This window comes from Chelonia mydas, chromosome 7 (assembly GCF_015237465.2).
Source record: "Chelonia mydas isolate rCheMyd1 chromosome 7, rCheMyd1.pri.v2, whole genome shotgun sequence".
Lineage (NCBI taxonomy): Eukaryota > Metazoa > Chordata > Testudines > Cheloniidae > Chelonia > Chelonia mydas.
In genome coordinates this window covers 28,946,031-28,966,614 of record NC_057853.1, presented here as the reverse complement: position 1 = coordinate 28,966,614, position 20,584 = coordinate 28,946,031, and the positions used below count along the sequence as shown (strand labels likewise).

The 20,584-nt window shown below is 58.1% G+C and overlaps 2 protein-coding genes across 3 annotated transcripts; one reads left to right on the top strand and one right to left on the bottom strand.

Moving 5' to 3' along the window:
- Positions 1 to 7,081, bottom strand: YIF1A (Yip1 interacting factor homolog A, membrane trafficking protein). Of its 2 annotated transcripts, XM_037905277.2 has the most exons (8): positions 6,761 to 7,081; positions 5,450 to 5,667; positions 4,667 to 4,771; positions 4,228 to 4,306; positions 3,740 to 3,797; positions 3,129 to 3,284; positions 2,363 to 2,456; positions 1 to 1,765 (listed from the first exon to the last, which is right to left on the bottom strand). In XM_037905277.2, the coding sequence occupies exons 1-8, from the start codon at positions 6,789 to 6,791 to the stop codon at positions 1,610 to 1,612; spliced, it is 897 nt and encodes a 298-aa protein (XP_037761205.1). In that variant the 5' UTR covers positions 6,792 to 7,081; the 3' UTR covers positions 1 to 1,609. The 2 variants fall into 2 exon arrangements, with proteins under 2 accessions (XP_037761205.1, XP_037761206.1); XM_037905278.2 differs by lacking the exon at positions 3,129 to 3,284 and having other exon boundaries at positions 6,761 to 6,967.
- Positions 7,082 to 10,444: 3,363 nt separating this feature from the next.
- On the top strand, positions 10,445 to 15,081 carry TMEM151A (transmembrane protein 151A). The gene is made up of 2 exons (XM_037905272.2): positions 10,445 to 10,628; positions 12,222 to 15,081. Exons 1-2 carry the CDS (start codon positions 10,569 to 10,571, stop codon positions 13,536 to 13,538), a joined length of 1,377 nt encoding a protein of 458 aa, XP_037761200.1. The 5' UTR covers positions 10,445 to 10,568; the 3' UTR covers positions 13,539 to 15,081.
- The last annotated feature ends 5,503 nt before the right edge of the window (positions 15,082 to 20,584 follow it).

Genomic DNA, 20,584 nt, shown 5'->3' with positions numbered 1-20,584 from the left:
TGGGTGCAAACAACCAATATGTGATTTAATATGGCAAAATGTAAAGTTATACATATAGGAACAAAGAATGTAGGTTACACTTACAGGATGGGGGACTTTATCCTGGGAGGCAGTAACTCTGAAAAGGGCTTGGGGAGTCATGGTGGATAATCAGCTGAATGTGAGCTCCCAAAGTGAATCTGTGGCCAAAAGGGCTAATGCAATCCTGGGATGTATAAATAGGGGAAGACTTTCGTAGGTGGCGCTGGTGCAGCATCTGCTGGAATCCTGCATCCAGTTCATAATGCAAGAGGGATGCTGATAAATTGGAGGGCTCAGAGAAGAGCCAGGAGAATGATTAAAGGCTTAGAGAACATGCCTCATAGTGAGAGACTCCAGGGGTCTGATCTATTTGGCTTAACAAAGAGAAAGCTAAGGGATTACTTGGTCACCCTTTAGAAGTACCCAGTGGGGAACAGCACTTGGATAACAGAGGGCTCATCAGTCTAGCCGACAAAGGTCTAACACGATCTAATGGCTGGAAGTTGAAGTTAGACAAATTCAGACTGGAAATAAGGCACAAGTTTTTAACAATTTAATAATTAACTATGGAACAACTTCCTAAGGATTGTGGTGGATTCTCCGTCACTGGCAATTTTTAAATCAAGATTGGATTTGTTCTAAAATATCTGCTCTAGTTCAAACAGGAATTAATTCAGCTCAGTCCCATGGCCTGTGTCATACAGGTCAGAGTAGATGATCCCAAAGATCCCTGGTGTACTCAGTCCTGCCTCAGAGCAGCAGGCTGGTCTAGATCTCTCTTCCGGCCCTACATATCTATGATTCTGTGATATATAATCTATGGTTCTATGAATGGGACAGAAATTGCAGAGTGGCTTCAGGTTGCGATTGAGGGGAGCTGTACTAGTGCTGTGTGTAGAGGGGTCCACAAAGCCTGCAAGGATAGAATGCTCCCCTTCTGAGCCCCCATCCTGCTTCCTGCTGCACAGCCCGCCTAGTACCATGTCTGGGCATTGGGGCCAGGGCTGCAAGGGCAAAGTGCCCCCTATTGGGCCACTGCCCCACTCCCTGCTGTAAAGCTCCCCCTAGCACCATGGCCCAGCACTGACACACAGACTGCTAGTTAGTCAGGACTCTTTATTCCCTCTCTCCCAGTGTTGGGTTTTGATGGAGTTTTCCAGGAAAACACTGATATGCTGGAAACACTGTTTTTTTGGGTTACTTTCCACCGCAGGGGACTGAAGGACCAAATACTCACCAGCAGAAGGGAGGTCGGGGGATAGGGCCCTGCACCCGAGGTGATGTGGCTGGGGAAGTCCCAGAGGGCAGGTTAGTGTTATCATCCCTCCTTCATAATGAGGGTGAAACTGAGGCATAGGCAGGAGAAGGGACGCGCCTCAGGTCACCCAGCCAATTAGGGATAGAACCCAGGAGTCCTGGCTGCCAGACCCCGCATGGGGGTCTGAGGTGTCCATGCTTCAGGTTGTGTGTGGTCCCCGCCAGCTGTGTATTGCAGGATGTGTTGTCCTGGGTGCCTCTACGTCTGGGGGCGTCCCAGGAGTCCATGTGTCTGGGAAGGACTGTCCCCCAGGCGCTATGCTGTCCCATCTCAGCGGACCAGGTGGAAGGTGAGCCAGTAGACGATGAGTGGCTGGCAGGCAGCAGCCCCCAGGGTGACATAGGTCTGACCACGCCCACCGCCCCTGGGATGCCCCATCCCATCTGGCACCAGGGATGGGTGCAGCTTCATTCGCAGGGAGCGTGCCTGGGGAAAGACAACATTAGATATAGGGGGGAGCCTGGCCTGGTAACCCACCTGCCCCTGTCTCTCCCTGCCACCACCTCAGCTGTGGGGAGACAGCATTAGACATGGGGGATGAACTGGTAATTATCCATGCCCACTCCTCTCCTCACACAGCCCCATGCCCAGGGCCCCACCTCTCAGGATTGTGGGGACTGCGCTGCCCCATGGGGTGAGTTGAACATTGCAGCTACTGTGGCTGAGGGAGCCATTACCAAGTCCCATGATGCCCCATGTTCAAAGGCTACTGCTGCCACCGCCCTGCAGCTGGGATTGGCAGATACCACCCTGTGGGGACGGGGCCTTGGAGACTAGCCCAATGGGAGGGCCTCAAACGGCCCAGGGGCCACATGGCCTCGCTCACTTCTGAGGCTCTTCCCCTTTCTCCACTCCCAAGCACCTCCAACCTGTGGGGTTACAGGGGCTATAGCTGCTATAGGAAGCAACCCCCATTCCTGGGTGCCTAGTCCCAGGGATTTATGGGGGCCCTATGTGTCTATATAGGGGCTGGCCCTAGAGATTACAGAGGCTGTAGGTGTCCGTATTGGGCCCTGCACTCACCAGGAAGTACATGAGGGCACAGGATGTCCAGGCAAGGGCCACGTAGTACCCATCACTGCCAAAGAGCAGCCCCCCCAGCACAGCCAGGATCATCCTGGAGGAGACAGAAATTAGGGGAGGGCAGGGCCAGGCAGTGAGAGGGGGCTCCTCAGATCTCCCCTCCCTGCACAGATGCACCAGATCCCATACTCCAGCATCATGTCATCCAGCCTGCTCCCTCACCCTGGTGGGACCCCTCAGTCTCACCCTCAGTATCATCCCACCCAGTCCCCCGTTCCCAGCTGGACACCTCAGACCCACTCTCAGCTTCGCCCCATCCAGTCATCCCAACCCTGGCAGAGCCCCCAACCCCACCCCAGCATTACCCGGTCCAGCCCCGCATTCCAGCAGAACCCCAAGGCCCACCCCACTGGTGCATCATGGGAGATATAGTCCGTGCAAGGGAAACTCGCACAGTGGAGAATGGGGGCTTGAGGCTCCAGGACTATAACTCCCATGATGCCCTAACAGCAGTTTTTCCCCCAAAATTTTTGAGCAAAACTGAAATATTATGAAAATTTAAATTTTTGCCAAAATACTGAAATTTTCCATTAAAAATTTAGATAATTAGGCTGAAATGAAAATAATTTAATGAAAACAAAAAATTAGTTTTCTGTAACCTCTGCCCCACATTTGTAGCCTTGAACCTCCATCCCTGGGAGTTGCCTGGCACTGCTGCCTGCCCAGCTGGCTTGCGGCAGCAGGGCTGTCCTGTGTGCAGACTCACCCCACATATTTGTACCCACTGTAGGCGAGCAGGTCAAAGGGCGTGAGGTCGCTCTGCACTGTCACTAGGTACAGACTCAGCAGCAGGGCGAGGACCTCGATAACGACCCACACAAAGGCAGTGCTGGCGCACATGCCCAGCACCTCCGGGGAGAACCTGCCAAGGAACCATGATAGCAAATCAGCTTTAACTTCTGCCTCTGGGGTGGGGTGCAGGTGCTATTTATACAGGGATCCCTTGCCTGGCATTGAGACGCAGCCACCTCTGGAGTGGGGTGCAGGGACTGTTTACCAGCACATAGCAAAGCTACACCTGAGTTTGAGAGAGGAAGTGGGGGAGAATCCTGCAACTGACAGAAACTGTAGCAGGGATTTAGAGATAGGTAGAGTCACCCAATCTGGAACCTGGCTAGGAGGACACCTGGGTTCACACCTCAGCTTTTGAGGAAAACACCAGGTGGATCCTCCACACCTGGGAATCACTGGAACAAAGGACCCACTGTGCTAGGGCATTGGGGTCAGCGCTGCCTGCAAGGGGAGAGCGCCTCTGACAAAGTCTGTGGGAGAAAGGTGGGCTCAGAGTTTTGGTGGCTCCAGGGAAGCAGGACTCACCTTTGCTGCAGGCCCAGGGCTATGCCGGCCAACAGGATGTAGGTGATAAAGGCCATGGCTGAAATAGAGACACAGATGAAGCATGAGCTAGAGCTTCCACTAAGGGGAAAACACAACCCACAGAGGACAGGGAATGTGAGGGGAGGGGATCAGCCTCCCAGGGGACAGTGCTAGCTATGTCTGTCTGCCTAACTGACCGGGCAGTCTGTCCACTGACCCCCGCCCCCATTCATGCGCTCCACCATCCTTTCATTCCCGTACACACCCTCTCTCTCTGACACCTCCCAACTGCTCTCTCTCTCGCACTACATACAGACAGAAACGGGGGGTCCCTTAGACCCTAGCTACCAGTCCTAGGAGAAGGGTCATCAGGCCCTGGCCCCTGGGGCTGTGGGTGAATGGCCTGAGAGTGGAGGGCATCAGACCTGACTAACCTGGGCTAGGAGGAGAGGCCCCTTCCCCATCACTATTTGCTTGATCATACTCACTGGGGATGTACAGGTCGGGTGCGTTGATGTCCTGCCGGGGTGTCAGGGGTGTGTCCCTGCTGTACCGAACCTCCCAGTTCTAAAGAGAAGGGAGAGTGATTAGATACTGCCTCTAAGCCTTGCAGATCCTTATCCATTAAGCAGGGGAAACTGAGGCACAGACATCATCATCATGCAATTGAACCAATGGCAGAACCCGGACTAGAACCCAAGAGTCCTGGTTTCCCAGGCAAACCCCCCATCATCCCCCCCAGTATCCCACTGAACCACAATCTCCTCCCAGAACTGCAAATAGAACCCACGAGTCCTGGCTCTCAGCCCATGCTCCTCTATCCCACTTGATCCCATTCCCCTCCCAGAGCTGGGGAGAGAACCCAGGAGTCATGACTCTCAACCCCACAGCTTCTGCATCAGGATGTACGGCAAGGGCGTCCCGTACCTGGTGTGCATACGGGAAGAGCAGCAGTGCCAGCTTCTTGGTCACGTAGGCAGTGTCCACGGCGAAAAAATATTTGAGCCTGTTCACGGACATGAACCTGTGGATCTGTGCAGGGAGAGAGACGGGTTATGGAACCAGAAAGGGGACTTGGGACTTACTGTGCCAGGAAGAGCAGGGGGTCATGCTATGGGGCATAATGGAGGACTAATCACACCAGGCTGCACAAGGAGATTACTGCACTGGGCAAAATGGGATGTGTGTGACAGGGGCTTACTGCGCTTGGGGCATCCTGGCAGGACAAAGCCCATCACTAGTCAACTAGCGACACCTCCCCCTTCTCCTGTGCGGGCCAGATCCAATTTATAGACAAGAAACTGAGGCAAAGAGACAGGAAGGGAACCCTGGAGTCCTGGCTCCCAGCCCATCCTGGCTCTAATCCACTAGATCCCACTCCCCTACCACCACCAGGTATATAACCCAGGAATCCTGGCCCCCGAGGTCCACTCGCCTCCCAGAGCTGAGAAAGGAACCCAGGAGTCCTGACTTCCAGACCCCTCACTTTAACAAGCAGACCGTGCTCCCTTTTGTGAAAGGACCATGGAGACTCAGTTCCCTCTGCCCAGCAGAGGGGGTACTGCCACATAGGGGAGGACTCTCCCGACCATGGGGGGGCAGGGTATGCAGACTCCAGGGGCTGCAGAGCATTCAACACCCCCAATCTGCCCAGCCCCCTCCATTCTAGCCCTGTGCAATGCAGGGGTCTGGGTCTTGTCCCTCCCGTACCTCCTTGTGGACAATGTCCTTGCTCTGGCTGGCGATGGAGGAGCCATACGCCACGGCCACGTTAGCCATTGGGTCAGCCAGTAGGGTGTTGAAGCCCATGTCGATTCCTGAGGCGGGAGTGCCTTGTGCATGTGGGAAACCAGCACTGGTGTCATCGAAGAGCTGGTGGGGGTCCGGGGCAGGAGGGACAATGGGGCCCCGGACTCGGTGCTTGGAGCCTGCAATCCATATAAAATCAACGTTGATCAGATGTGCAGACAACATGTAGATTGATAAACAATGACTGGGCCAGGGCTGTCATATGAAGCGAGCTGAATCGATTGGGGAGCAGGGCCCATTCAGACACACTATATTTTAATACAGCCAAAATTGGCAACCCATCTAAGAACAAGGGGGTCAGGCCGTGCCAACCGAGCTGGGACTGTCTCCTGGAGAGCAGGGACTCTGGACAGGATCCAGGGGTCAAAGTGGACAAGCAACTGACTATGAGCTCCCAGTGCCATGTTGTGGCAATGAGGACCAAGGTGACCCTTGGAGTCACCCAATCTGTAACCAGAGTAGGTGTAGGTAGGAGCACACAGCACTGGGTAGACCCTTACTGGAACAGGGCATCTGGTTCTGGGGCCACAGCTTGAAAAACGGAAGAGGGTGCAGAAAGGAGCCGTCAAAGCGACTTGGGGGCTGAAGAACGAAGTCTCTCACTCGAAGACTTTAAGAGCTCCAGCTGCTCAGCTTCTCAAAGAGAAGATCAAGACTCACTCCTGGTGTCTAAGCGCCTTGGCGGGGAGCGGCGAATGGGACGCCGCTGGGAAATAGGGACACGCTGGTCTTTTCTTCCCGACTTGGGGCGGGTGGGGGGGCCATTCTACCGTGTAACTAACTCACGCCACATCACAGCAGGCCTGGCCCTTGGCATCGCCCCTCCCCACACAGGGCCTGGGGTCCCCCCACCCCAGCTCCTGCCGGGCCCTGGACGGTGTCAGGAGGCTGAGCCCCATTACCCCGGGCGCTGCCCCCAAACCGCCCTGAGGCTCCCTGCCCCAGCCCCGGAGAGACCCCCGAGTGCCCGCTGGGGTCCAGCCCCCACAGCTGCCCACGCGCGGGGCCAGGGGAGCCCGGAGCGGCGGGAACCCGACGCCGCGAGCCCGGGGGCGGCTGGAGGCCGCGGCGGAGACACCAGCCTGGCAGGGGCTGGCGCTGGCCCGGGGCCTCCCGAGGGAGGCAGCACCGGGGACCGGGAAGGGGGGGGGGAGAACGGCCCCGCAGCCCCCCACTGGCCCAGCCCTCAGGAGAGGCGCGCCCCGCACTCACCTTGCCCCCCGTAGCCCTGGTGATAGGCCATGGCGGGCTCAGCGCGCGGCCGGCCTCCGCGGGGCTTTGTGGGTATGAATAACAATGAGCTGCGGGGCCCCCCCCCACGGGCGCTTTCACGGGCCCTTCGTTCGCTGCGGGCGCCTCGTACCGGACCCTGAGACCCGGCAGCGGCCACGTCCCCGGCCACACGCTCCCCACTTCCGATTGGTCGCCGGCGCACGTGGATTGGACAAACGGTCACACTGATTGGCTCAGGAGATATCAATCCAGACCCAGTTGCTCCAATGAGAAGTGAGAGGGTAGGATGTGTGGCAGCAGGGAGTCGCGCATGCGTGTTTACTGCGGATGAAGCTCTACGTGCCAGGAGTGTGGGGGCGGGGGCCAGCAGTTGCGAAGGGGCAAGCAGAGCGGGCGAGGGAGTAGCTCAGCCAGGGTTCTGCATACTAGATCCATGCTCTGTACAGAGGTTAGTGGCTACTGCCAACCAGTGCCCCCCGCACTGCACATACAGTCACAGATGTCAAGGCCAGAAGGGACCATTGTGGTCATCTGGTCTGTCCTCCTGCATGTGACAGACCACAGGACTGTCCTGAATTAATTCCTGTTTGAACTAGAGCAGCTACTTGAGGGGGGGAAAAAACATTGATTCTTGATTTAAAAGTTGTCTGATGAAGACTCCACCATGAGCCTTGGGAAGTTGCTCCAATGATTAACTACCCTCGCTGGTAAAAAAAAATTATGCCTTCTTTCCAGTCTGGCTCTGTGTCAGTTCAGTTTCCAGCCATTGGATGTTAGATCTCTGTCTGCTGGATTTAAAATCTCGTTGTTAAATTTCCATTCCCCATGTAGGTACATATAGACTGTGATCGGGCCACCTCTTAACCTGCTCTTTGTTACGGTGTGCAGGTTCAGCTTCTGGAGTCTCTCATCTAAGGCACATTTTCAATTCTTTAATCATTCTTGTGGCTCTTCCCTGACCCCTCTCCAATTTATGAACCTGATCCTTCTTGAATTGTGGACACCACAACTGGACACAGGATTCCAGCAGTGGTCGCACCCCCGGCCCTGACACATACAGAGGTAACGGAGCCTCTCTTCTCCTACCTGAGATTGCCTTGTTTGTGCATCAAAGGATTTCATCACACTGGGAGCTTATGCTCAGCTGCTTATCCACTATGACCACCAAGGCTTTTTCCAGAGTCAACAGCGACCCCTCTCCTGCCCCCGAGTCTGCTGTACATCCCACAGCTCTGTCAGGTACACCTGCAGAGCCAGGAAAATATCAGGCATATGAGTGCACGCCTCCCCTGCACAATACCCTGGGGAAGGTGCACTCAGCTACTGGCCAATAGCAATTGGTGTGAGGATCCTGATGTAATTGTGGGGAATTGGAACAATAAGTACACAGAGAAGCGGAGGAGCCTGAGGCAGCCACCAATGAGGTTTTTGCTGGCCACAGATGGGGGGGATGGGGAGAGTTCATATCTGAATAACAATTTAGCACATTTTTAAAAACAGAGCCTGCAGGAATTAGTCAAATACCATGGATCACTGGGAGACTAAGCCCATTGGGCCCCATCTGCACCCCAAAGCACACCCCCACTTTGGGCCACTGACTCCCACCCTCACACGGCCCAATTGGCTGGCCCCAATTGCAGGTGGAGTTATTCGCTACTGGTAGTAGATTCTCAGTGCGTGAAAGTCATCCCCACGCTGGTGACTTCAGTGGAGCCTGGTCAATTTCCACCTGCTGAGAGGATGCCCCAGAGGGGTCTATGTAAAGTGCCAGTTCCTGGAGTCCCAAGATTACAGGGTTTTGAGTAAAGTGACTTGCTTAACTCACCGTCCCTTTTGGACCAGTTGAACCTTCGCCTAATAGCAGGCATGACTCCACAATGCCTGGCTGGAGAGCCCTGACCACAGCACGGGCTGGGGGCTGTATCCAGGATTGCAGGGACTCATCAGTGCTGGTGCAAATCAGCTGAGCAGGAGCTCCCAGTGCCATACTGTTGGTATGAGGGTCAGTGTGATCCTGGCATGTCTGAGGGACATGGAGCAGGAGCTGGGAGGTGAATCCCCTCTACAGCACACAGCACTGGTGAGACCGAGATTGGATCTTACACCCACATCCAGTTACCACTCTTCCAAAGGCTGGTGACAAATCAAGGGGAGCCTCAGAGAAGAACCACAAGAAGGATCCGAGGCCTGGAGGACCTGCCTTGCAAGGAGAGTCTGATGGAGCTGCATTTAGTTTATCCCAGAGAAGGTACCAAAGGGGCTCAATCCTGGCCTTTCAGCACCTCCACAGGGAGATTTCTTGGAGCTGGGGGCTCATTAATGTCACAGACAAAAGCTGAGCAAGAGCCAAGGGCTGGGAGCCAGCGCCCGACACATTTAGCCTGGAACCGAGGGACACATGTTCAACAGGGAGAGGGGACTCACCCTTGGAACAACTGCCCCAGGGATGGGGGAAGGGGGTTCTCCATCAAGTGTGGTCTTTCAATCCAAACTGGGTGTCTCTCTAAAAGCTCAACTCCAGCTTAGCCAGCAGCTCTGGGTGGGGTGCAGGGATCGGTGTGGGGAAGTACCCAGCCTGAGTGATTCAGGAGTCAGGATGGAGGATGAGAACAGGCCCTTCTGGCCTTTGAATCTCCCATCCATAAATCCTGTGGCAGGGAGTTCTGCAGCTCACCCACTGACTCTCATGCCAGTCTCCAGGGAATCTAGTTCTTTGCACACTGCACAAGGAAGTCTTGCATGCTGCACACGTTCTCTGAGATAGGGGCTCCCTTGCCTGGGCACTGCCCCCTTGTCCTGGCACCATGGGAGCTGCAGGGAGAGATGGAGAGGAGGCCTGGGGGGAGGGCAGTGGAGCCAGTCTCACTTCTCTTACCTGAGCAATGGAGTCCATGGGCAGTCAGGACCAGCCATTCTGCCAGGGGCATTAGGGGGAACTGAATTCCTATCCATCTTAGGGACCATCTCCAAAATGCAACAACATGGGGGTCGGGGGGGGGGGGGGGAAAGGGGAAAGGAAGGAGGCATAGTCGGACTTTGGTAATGCAGAGCTGAGACACCTTGCACCCCTAAGGGTATTGGAGAGCAAGGGGAGTGGGGATTGTAGGCACGGAGGGGGGGCAGGAGGCACTGGGGATGGTGTCAGGGGGGTGCAGGTTGGTAGAAGCAGGAGGCACAGATTGGGGGGTTGCAGGATGGCACCTGGGCTGGGGGAAGAGGGTCAATTAGGAGCATGATATGTGGGTCGCACTGAGGGGGTGAGGTATGGGGGTTCTGGGGGCACATGCAGGTAGCATAGGGCACAGGGGGTGAAGTGCAGGGACAGGAGGTGTGGGTTGCACTGGGGGGTGAGGAGTGGGGGTTCAGGGGACACATGCATGTAGGATGTGCAGGTAGCACTGGGGTGCAGGGCACATCAGGGCCCTGGGTTGGGTGGCAGGGGAGGTGGGCACCTGGGTGCACTGGAGGCGGCGGAGGGTGGATGTGGGGGGGCTCTGCGATGGGGCGCCTGGGCGCACGGGAGTAGGGCTGCGGAACCGGGGGCGATGGTGTAGCCGGGGAGCAGTGCTGGGCAGGGGAAGCTGGGCACCGGGGCAGGAGGGAGGCGGCCCCGGCGCCGCGGGCAGGGCCCCGCCGGGGGAGGCGGAGCAGGCGCACGGAGCAATCGGAGCGGGGCGCAGAAGATGCACCAGGCGGGGAGGCGGCTCCGCGCTCGGGCCGGGGCGCGCTGGGTCTGACCCCGCCATGGTGCCCGCGATCCCGGCTGCCGCAGCCCCCAGCAACAGCCATGCTCGGCGAGGGGGCGCTGCCCGGCCCGCCCGCCGCGGGGGACCCGCACCGGGAGGAGGTGAGCGCTGGGCCCGATCCTGGACCCCCACGCGCAAGGGGTGGGGTGCTCTCCCCCCAGGGGCTAGTTGCGGGGGGGGAAGCGCTGCTGGGAACTCCCCCCCACCCAGGACAGACAGGCAGGGCGTGGGGGTGTGTTTGCGTGTGAGTTGGGGGGTAGGCAGCGTTGGGGGGATGGGAGGTGGGGGCTGGGGGTAGGCGGGGCTGGGGGTACGGGGAGACAGGCGGGGTTGGGGTGTATGGGGCTGTGGACGTGGGGGTCACGGCGATTCCCCCGCTCCGTTCCCCCGGCATTTCGGTAACTCGTTACCATGTGGAGGGACGATGCACCGGAATCACCGGGGCTGGATCGGGCCTGGGGGACCCCGTTGGCCCGGGGTGTGGGGGCTGCTGTCGGGCCCGTCGCGGGGAGGCGGGTCGGGTGCCGGGCTCTGCATTGCAGCAGAGCGGCTGGGGCTGGTGGCGGCGTCTCTTGCTGGGGCTGGGTGTGGGGGGAGGGGGAGGGACCGTGAGGGGCTCGATCGGGACAAAGGCAGAGATGGGGGGAGGGCTTGCTGGGGCTGGCATCCCCCCGGGCCAAGGGTGGGGTGGGGAGCGCTTGTTTTCTCCGTCCCCGCCAGTCCTGCAGGGAACACTTGGGGAGGGGGGGGGTAATCGCAGAGGCAGGAGGAGACGTGCGGGGCAGTCCTGCTTTGGCTAGTTCTGGGCAGTTTCGATCCCTGCGTCTCCCCCCCTCACATCCCTGGGCCCACCCCTCCATTCCCAGCTCTGGGAGGTTGCGGGTCCAGTGGCAGAGAATGGGGGCTGGGGTGTTGGCAGCCCCGACTCCTGGGTTCAGTTCTCAATTCCAGGAGAGGCCTGAGGTCTAAAGCAGGGGGCGGTAGGAACCAGGACTCCTGGGTTCTGTCCTTGGGCCTGGGAGGCAAGTGGGGGCTAGGCAGTTAGAGGTGAGCAGAGGTCCAGGACTCCTGGGCTCCAGGCCCAGTTCAGGGTGGGATCTAATGGGCCAAAGCAGTGGGGGTGGAAGCCAGGACTCCAGGGTTCTAAACCCAGCTCTGGGAGCGGGAGGGACATAGGGGGTAAAGTCGGGTGGTTAATTTGGCCCTGAGCCTTCCCATCCCCCAGTGAGCTCATTGGTGCTGATGCATCTGCATCCCTAGCCCTGCCCTGCCCCCGGGAGTCCATTTGTAGTTGGCACTTTGCCTGGTGCCCACGAGATGCTGTTGAGGTGGAAGGCGGGTGGGGGCGGATTAGATGCTCGCTGTGGGCACAGCTGGGCCTTGTGCCAGAGGGGCCATCCCCTTTCCAGCCAAGAGCCTGCTCACGGGCATCCTGATTGGCTAGTGCTGTCTGGCCTGGGCCAGCCCTTTCGATGGTTGGAGGTTGGAGGGCAGGGTAGGGGACATGCGGCCTTTCCTCTCCAGGGGGCAGCAGCTCTGGGCTGCTCAGGGGGGACTGGCGGGCGTGGGAGGAAAGGAAACGGGACCTTCCCCTGTTGCGGGGCATGGACGCTGATCCAGCCTCAGGGCGAGGGGACAGGGAAAGGGACACAGCGCTTTTCCCCACTAACTGTGTTTCTCTCTCCCTGGAGCAGCAGCGCCCCCTCAAGCAGTCCCTGAGCAGCTCCCTGTGGCGGGAGTCACACTGGCGGTGCCTCCTGCTCACCTTGCTGATGTATGGTTGCTTTGGTGCCGTGGCCTGGTGCCACCTGTCCACCGTCACCCGCCTGGCCTTTGATGGAGCAGCCCGGGGAACCTCCACTGTCTATCACGCCAGCCCCTGCTCCGATGGCTATCTCTACATCCCGCTGGCCTTCCTGGCCATGCTGTACCTGCTCTACCTGGTAGAATGCTGGCACTGCTTTGCCCAGGCCCGGCGCCAGCCCCGGGCCAGCACGGCCAGCGTGCACCAGCTGGTGCAGCGCATGCAGCAGGCAGCGCCTTGCGTGTGGTGGAAGGCGGTGAGCTACCACTACGTCCGCCGGACGCGCCAGGTGACCCGCTATCGCAATGGCGATGCCTACACCACCACCCAGGTGTACCACGAGCGGGTCAACACCCACGTGGCCGAGAGCCACTTTGACTACACGGCCCACGGCGTGCGCGACATCTCCAAGGAGCTGCTGGGCCTGGCTGAGCACCCGGCCACGCGCCTGCGCTTCACCAAGTGCTTCAGCTTCGCCAGCGCTCGGGCCGAGGCTGCCTACCTGGCACAGCGGGCACGCTTCTTCGGCCAGAACGAGGGGCTGGACGACTACCTGGAGGCACGAGAGGGCATGCGGCTGCAGGATGTCAACTTCCAGGAGCAGCTGATGGTCTTCCCTGAGCCAGGGCGCCCTCCCTGGTTCGCCCGGCGCTGGGCCTTCTGGGCAGCCTCGCTGGCGCTTCTGTCCTGGCCGCTGCGGGTGCTGGCCGGGTACCGCACGGCCAACGTGCACTACCACGTGGAGAAGCTCTTCGGTACCGAGGACGGGCCCGGCTCCCTGGAGCCCCCTGGCTACGGCCGCCCCATCCCACGCGTGGCCACGGTGGACATGACGGAGCTGGAGTGGCACATCTGCTCCAACCGCCAGCTGGTGCCCAGCTACTCAGAGGCGGTGCTGATGGATGCGGTCATGGCAGGCGGGGCTTACCTACGGGGCTGGCAGCGCTGCCGTCGCACGCTGAGCAGCAACTCGCTCCCCTCTTGCGGCACCCGGGCCCTCTACGCCCGCCTGCCCTTCAGCCGCAGCCGCTTCTCGCTGGGCCGCGGCATCTTCCGCAGCCTGAGCGGGGGCGGGGCAGAGAGGCAGCCCCTGGGGAATCCACCCTGCTACCACGACGCCCTCTACTTTCCGGTGATCATCATGCGCAGTGGGGAGACGTGTCCCCCACAGGGCACCCCGGGCACAGCGGCTGGGACGCCTCTATGAACTCGGTGCACGGCCAGGAGCGTGGATGGGTGCCTGGAGACAGGAGGAGAGCAACGAAGTTACCCCCGGGGAACAACTGAACCCCCCTCCCCTGCCCCGGGGACCCCAGTGCTCGTGGCACACAGGCCCTGGCTGAGGTAGAACAAGGGGAGCCACGTCGCAGCAAAACCAGTGTGTGCGCTCAGCTCTCCGGGTGTAGATCCAGTCACCCCCTGAGGGCTACGGGGTCAGGGCTGGATTCTGATCTCAGCTCCTGTGCGTGGAATTGGATTCCAGAGGTTAGACTGAGCCCAGGGCTGGGACAGGGACATTGACAGACCTGTGCAAAGGGGGAGCCTAGGGCAGGGGGCAGCCTTCCCCAGATGTGCCAGATGTGCAGGAGGGGCTGGAGCTTCCTTTGGAGGTGACTGGGGCTGCCCTAAATCCCTGATAGCTGGAGGACCTTGATACTGTGGGGTCGGTGCCTCACCCCTCCCTCCCCAAGGCTGTGACCCCCATGGCAGAGTGAGGCTGGGGGATAGTTTAATTTCCTCTCAAACCTCCCCCGCAGGGTATCTATTCTGCCCTGGCACCCCTCTCTCCCTGAGGCTGTGCCAAGGGGCTGGTGGTTAAATGGTGCATGCCCAGGGAGGCCTGGCTGGAGTGAGCCTGACAGTGAATAAAGGGACACAAACCCACAGCAGAGTCTGGGTATGTGGCTGTGCTACCTACTTCTGGAGGGGATGAGCCAGGCTCTGTGTGCGCGTGTGCGCGTGCGCGTGTGCAAGGTGGTGGTGGTGGGGGAGTCCCCTGCTGGAGGAGCTAAGCCCAGACTAGGGTACGGCTGGTCATGGCATGAACTGTGCTGTGTGCGCATGCAGGTAGCCCGCTGCTGCGTCTCAGCACCAGGTGAGGGAGTCCTGTGTGAACAGCCCCCATGCCCCACCCCAGAGGCAACTGGCACTCAGCACTGCCCAGGACCTGCAGAGACTCTATTGCAGACCCTCCTGGGGCAGGGCCCTTTAAGAGTGAGTGGCAGCTCCAAGGCCTGGGGGTAGCACGAGCCACTCTGGCAGGAGCAGATGGGCTAAACTGCTCAAGTGCCTTGCCTATGGGTGCTGGAGCCATGAGCTGATCTGCTCTGGGGCATGGAGCGAGCAGTACAGGGCAGCCCGGGAAATGGAGCCAACTGATATAGCAGCCCTGCTGATGCCCCTCACTGCCAGCCTGCAGCCACTGCTATCCCAGCCCTGAGCTCGGCCCCCTGGACTCAGACTTTGGGGCCAGCACTGACTGCAAGGGGCACGTGCTCCCTACTGAGCCCGTCCTGCTCCCTCCATCACAGCACCACCTACCACTGCCCTGGAGCACGGGGGTCAGCCCTCCAGGCCTGCGCAGTAAGAATGACAGACACAGCTGCTGATGGAAGCATTAGGGTTTATTGAGGGACTGACAGATGCAGGTGCATCTTGAGCTTCCGCACTGGCTCCGTGGGGCCCAGGGCCTGCTTTCCTGGAGTGCAGGTCAAACGGTGCACGGGTGGTGCAGAACAGGAAGGTTAGAGCCCTTAGTCAAGCCCTCGCTGAGCCCTGTCAAGGCCCAGGGCTTCCCCATCCCTGCCTAGACACTGCATGGCCCCAAGCAGTCCAGACCACTGTCCTGCTGGCTTCAGCCTCTCTGGGAACATGAACAGAGCCAGCTCAGCCCCCGCAGAAGGACGGAGCACTGGAGAGAGGAAATCACTCACTCACGCCAGGGGCAGAGCCAGGAATTGAACCCAGGATGCCTGATGCCCAGCCCCCATTCTAACCCATTAGACCCCACTTCCCTCTGGGGCAAAACCCCAAGAGTCCGTGCTCAGCCCCCGGAGGGGAAACACAGCACCGTGTTCTCGCTTTATACCCCGAAAATCTGCTGGAGATTCATCCTGGAGTCTGATTCGGGGGGAGCCCTGAAGAGCCCCCCGCCCTGCTCTCCCTGCCGCTGCACCTCTTACTCCCAAGGTGGCTTGTTTAGCTGCCTAGCCCCAGTGCTGGGGTTGCCGGCGAGGGGCGGGTTAGTGCCCACGGGCAGGGCTGTGTGTGTGTCCTGTGGAGAACTGGGCTGAGATCCTGCAAACATGCCTTACACAAGGTGGATCCAGACCAGAACTGGCACCCCCGGGAGGGGAAAGGCCCCCTGTCTCATTCCCAGGCCCCCTGCCCCAGGGCTGGATTGGAGCCAGCCCCCCTAGCGTGGAAAGGTTCCACTTTAAATCTGCTTAACTGCCCTGTTGCCCTGATGCCCGTCCTGGAGTTTGTGCGCTGAGGCTGCAGCTCTAGCTGCTTCTTGCACAAGGGGGGGGGGGCATATTTACCTGGTGCATGTGTTGGGACGTGGGATGGGGGGGGGTCAGAGGGTATTTCAGCCCCCTGAGCTGTCCATCTTATCCCCAACTGCCCATGACCCGTTGATCTTTGTTGCAAACCTGGCACCCCTAGGGCCCTGGCTCCTGGCCCTGCCACCCGGGGGGCATTATTCCTGCCTTGGCAGCTCTAGGAGCACTGTCCCGCTGCTGCCCCGGACACCCCCCATTCTGGGAGCCCCTGGAGCCAGAGAAGGGCAGGGCTGGGGGCTGTGCAGCCCACCAGTGCATGCTGGGATAGGACGGCAGGGTCTATGGGCACCACCTTGATGTATACCATGCAGCTCAGCACTGCTGTCTGTACCCCACCCATCTCTCACCTGCTCAGGGACTCCTCCTCCTGTGGCTGCCGGCTGGATCCCCCTCTGAATCACAGTCTTCCACGTCATCACTGGGGGAATCCATGACTCCTGCCTGCCCCAGCCAAGAATTCCTGGTCTCTGATGGCTGCCGTCGGATCCTTCGGCCTGCTGGTGGGGGGCGCACTGAGGCTGGGGGCTGAACTGGCCTCCGCAGGGAGGGGGCATCACTCGGGCCCATGCTGGCCTGGCACTCAGCCAGGGTAGGAAGGGTGGCCGTGGCCATGCTAGGCTTGGATGGTGAATACTTCTAGAGCCTAGGAGGGAAAATCCTAAGTGAGCCAGAGACATTAAAGCCCCATTAACAGCAGAGGCCATAATAGAACCCAGGCATCCGGAGCCTCAGCACAGCGCCTGATCTTCCAGACACCCACGAGCTCCTGTACCACCCTCAGAGCCAGGCAGCCTTTATTCCTGTAAATGAAAGGGTCTCACCGCCCCCCCACTCTCCCCGGTATTGAACTCAAGTCAGCTCACTCCAAAACCTCGGCTGTGTTTGGGCGGAACCAGGAAACCGCAAAGAGGAACATCATAGTGGGATTTGATTGGTCTTTCAGCCCCCCGGGCTGCTTCTTGCAGCCTAGCGCCCCCCACCAAGCCCCTGCCCTGCAGCCCAGTGCCCCCTACCGAGACCCCTGTGTGTCTCACGGACATCTCCCATCCCCTCCAGGCTGAAGGCTGGGGCAGGATCCCATGTCGGACCCCAGGGTGGGCTTGTCCCCTCACCTGTTCTTGGTTGAGGCTGCCCAGTCCTGCTGGTGGTGGTTGCTGAACCAGTTTCTCACATGGATGGGGGTGAGGCCAGCGGCCTGGGGCAGGTGGCACTTGCAGGACTGGCTGGAGTCCTTCTGTGTCGGCTCCCAGGGACAGAGATGGGGATGGGTGTCAGTGCAGGAACAAGGTGGTGGGGAGTCCCCTGTGCCCCACCTGAATGAACACCCCCCCCCGCCCCAAGCAATACATGGTCCCCTACAGAGTATTCCCCATCCTAGGTGGGATCATCTCCTACAGTCTATTCTCTCTTGGGGGGGTGAGGTGGGGGGCAGGATCATCCCTTCCTGTGATGGACAAAGCACATGTAAGTGCCCTCAGCACTAGAAGGGCACTTGTAGTTTTACTATTAATCAGGCAAGCTTCCTTTGAACTGGGCAAGGATAGTCGAGACTCATTTGTCATTAACTTGATTCATATTGCACTTTTCCTCTCTCCGTCGCAAATAACTCTAAGGCGGCGTGGATAAGCCCTCCCCATCCCCCCAAGGGAGGAACAGACTGTACAGGGGATGATCCCACAGGATAAACATGCCCATTTTACAGATGGGGATCGATGTACAGAGGTGTTACGTGATCTGCCCAAGGTCACATAGTGAGTCAATGGCAGAGTTGAGACTAGCACCCAGGTTTCCTGACTGATGCCCTGTATACTTAGAAGCAAACGTCGTTGGGAACATGAGTGAAAATATGAATTAGGACTGACCGCGCCTAATAAAGCCAACTAGGCCGTGGGTAACCGGCAACAACAATGGGGCTCTCGCGCCCCCTCTCTGGCTAGTCCTCAGAGGTTTGAGTCAGCTATGGTGCTTGCGCTTACTGTATTTAGACTGAGCAGCAGAGGCCCTTACTTCTAGAGCCAGTTTACTTGCTGCGCGGCTGTCCCCAGCCAGGGGCATCATGTCCCATGTGCTTCGAACAGCAGGGTAATGAATATGTCGTGCAAGACCAACACGGACTCCCAGCCAATAATTCCTAATATGGGCCAGATGCTCACGTACAACCGAAAGGAACAGCCCCCCAGTCAGTGGGGGGTGCACTAAGGTAGCTTGAAGCGCTCCTGGGCCTGCTTTGCCCACACCTTTGGATCCAGGTGACAGGAGCCTGTCCGCCCGTTCGGGTCAAACATGGCAGAACTCCCCTAACAGCTGCCATTTTTGTATGATTTTCACCCGACATGACAAAAGTTTCACACCCACTATGCAAGCGCGCTAGGCCACGACACGTGGCCTTGGCTAGCGCCGTGTTTCAGCCTCGGATCCAGATGCCCAGTGCTAGCCTAAGCCTAAGCCATAAATCTCTTCCTCGGCCCGCAACAACTCTGCTTATGAGGTCACTTTTCATACCACTGTCATGTGTTGCTTGACAGGGTTTGGCTGTATTTGTGGCTCCCCATCTTCCACCCTTCTCCCCTGTGTTTCTCCCGGGGGGCTCCCTTCCCTCCAAGTACTTAGTAAAATGCTGGGTTTCCAGGCTCTCCCAAGCTCTTCTCATCCCAGTGCGTTAGTACAAAGGAAAACCCAACTTAATGGCACATGCACACGAATGAGGTCCCCAGCACCACCTTCTAAGTAGGGCTCTCGCTCCCGTTGTAAGGCCCCATCCCTTGTGGGGGCGTCTCACTCACTTGTAAGGACCGGGGTTGAGTACACCACACCACTAGGATACCCATAGCATGCCAGGCGTAGCGCCACTCTCAGGCATGCCCTGTAGGTGCACAGCTAGGTCTGGTAGGCGCTAGCTCCGCTGCGTCCTAATAATCACCGAGCCACGTGGCTGAGTGAAAGGTTATTTTACGAGGGCCGGCAGGAAAGGGCAGAGGTTGCACACACACACCCCCCCCCCCCGGGGGTGGAACAGAGGCTTAACCAGTTACATTTCAAGTGAGCAATAATGGGTTTTCCTTGGGCCAGTCCAATTGAGAGTCAGGCCTCTTCAGGGCTGGGGCGTGGGGTGCCCTCTCCAGTCGTGTCTCTATTCAAGGAAAGAGGAGCTCGCAAGTTTCCAGGCCAGCCAGGTCACCTAGTGTCTCTCATTGGGCCCCTCTGCACTGGCTCCCTGTCCAGCTGCTGCTGCCCCATAAGCCTCCCACAGAGCTGCACCCAGCTGCTGTAAGGCTGGCAGTCACAGCCTGGTTGATGTGTGGGTCTGTGGACAGATCCTGGAGATTCCACTCTGCATCCAGGTTCTCTACAGCTCCTAGCTTGCCATGCGGCCACTGGTCCTGCCTCCCAGATCCTGTTCACTTGCTGGTTCAGGTCATTTCCCCTTACCTGTCCAGGAGGCAGGGCTGATGGGAGTTATGGTCCCCTACTCACCAGCTCCATCACATGTTCTTTCAGGGTGAGCGCCTTCGATATTTATCTTCCACAAGCAAAGGAAAGTTTTCTCACAAATGAGTGATGTTGTCTCTCCCCATCAGTGAGGAAATAGTCATAACAAATCAGCTGGCATGTGTTACACTTTTATATTGCTATGCTGGAGGCTGGCTGAAACCTTGTTGAAGCTGGTGGGTGTGACAGCTGCCTTTCATTCAGGATAAACGTAAGAAGCAGTTAAGCTCCTTTTGGCAGAAGACAGCTGAAACAACAGGAGCCACTCCCCAAAACACAGGTAACATGCCAGGCCAGTCAGGAGCTGAGCTACGAGGGCCGAGAGGTTTCACAGGGGGCTGAATGCAAAGGTAGACAGCTGGATAATGTTTTGGTGAGCTGCATGTGTGAGAACAGGTACAGTGGCAACACCACAGAAACACACAGAGAAGGCAGTGGAAAGCCAAGGACAGCCAGAGATGTACTTGTCACATGACCCTGAAAGAAAGCGGAGAGGGGGCTTTTTGGGCAGACTGCTGGCTGGAAAAAGAGGCTTGCCAGACTGAGCAAGGAAACGGTTTCCTAGTTGATTCCTACTGTGGTCAGAGAACCAGCACTTTGTGTGCATTCTTTGTACATAAACAGGATTGCCTCACAGAAATACCTTATCCATCGTCTATTTCTCCTCTTCACAGAAACAACCCACAAGACCCTGCATGTTGGCTAACCACTTGGGTCGAAAGGGGTAACGCTTTACTAAACTCCCACTGCTGAGAACTGACATGGTTCTTAAGAACATAAGAATGGCCATCCTGGTCAGAGGAATGGTCGATCTAACCCAGAAACTATGGAAAACGAAGTCCTTGGATTTGAGATGCTCTTGTCTCAGTTCTGCCGAACAAGCAGCAAAGATCAGAGTGCTGTCTGTAATTTACAGGAGTGTAAACTGGGCCCCCCAGATTCCTTCCCCTGCTTCTACCCTCAAAACTTGGCTTAATGTGATGGTATCTGGATAGGGCCAAGCTGTAGGGCAACAGAGTATGACTAATTGCCAAAGCAGAGGGCAAATACATTTGTGGCATTTAGGTATTGGCAGTTCGGGTAGTTGACTCTGTGGAAACAGAAAGCTGTTCTCGGGAAGGCAGTATGCCTGAGTGAAGTAGTAAAGAATCAGGAGCCAGGAAGGCCCAGATCCTCAAAGGTGTTGAGGCACCTAACTCTC

Excerpts from the sequence above, each read along its gene's own strand:
- YIF1A (XM_037905277.2), bottom strand. The coding sequence starts at position 6,791 with ATGGCCTATCACCAGGGCTACGGGGGGCAAG. Across the intron at positions 4,307-4,666 it reads TCTTCCCGTATGCACACCAG|AACTGGGAGGTTCGGTACAG; the intron begins GTACGGGACGCC and ends CCTTCTCTTTAG. Across the intron at positions 3,285-3,739 it reads GCCCTGGGCCTGCAGCAAAG|GTTCTCCCCGGAGGTGCTGG; the intron begins GTGAGTCCTGCT and ends GTTCCTTGGCAG.
- TMEM151A (XM_037905272.2), top strand. The coding sequence starts at position 10,569 with ATGCTCGGCGAGGGGGCGCTGCCCGGCCCGCCCGCCGCGGGGGACCCG. Across the intron at positions 10,629-12,221 it reads GGGACCCGCACCGGGAGGAG|CAGCGCCCCCTCAAGCAGTC; the intron begins GTGAGCGCTGGG and ends TCCCTGGAGCAG.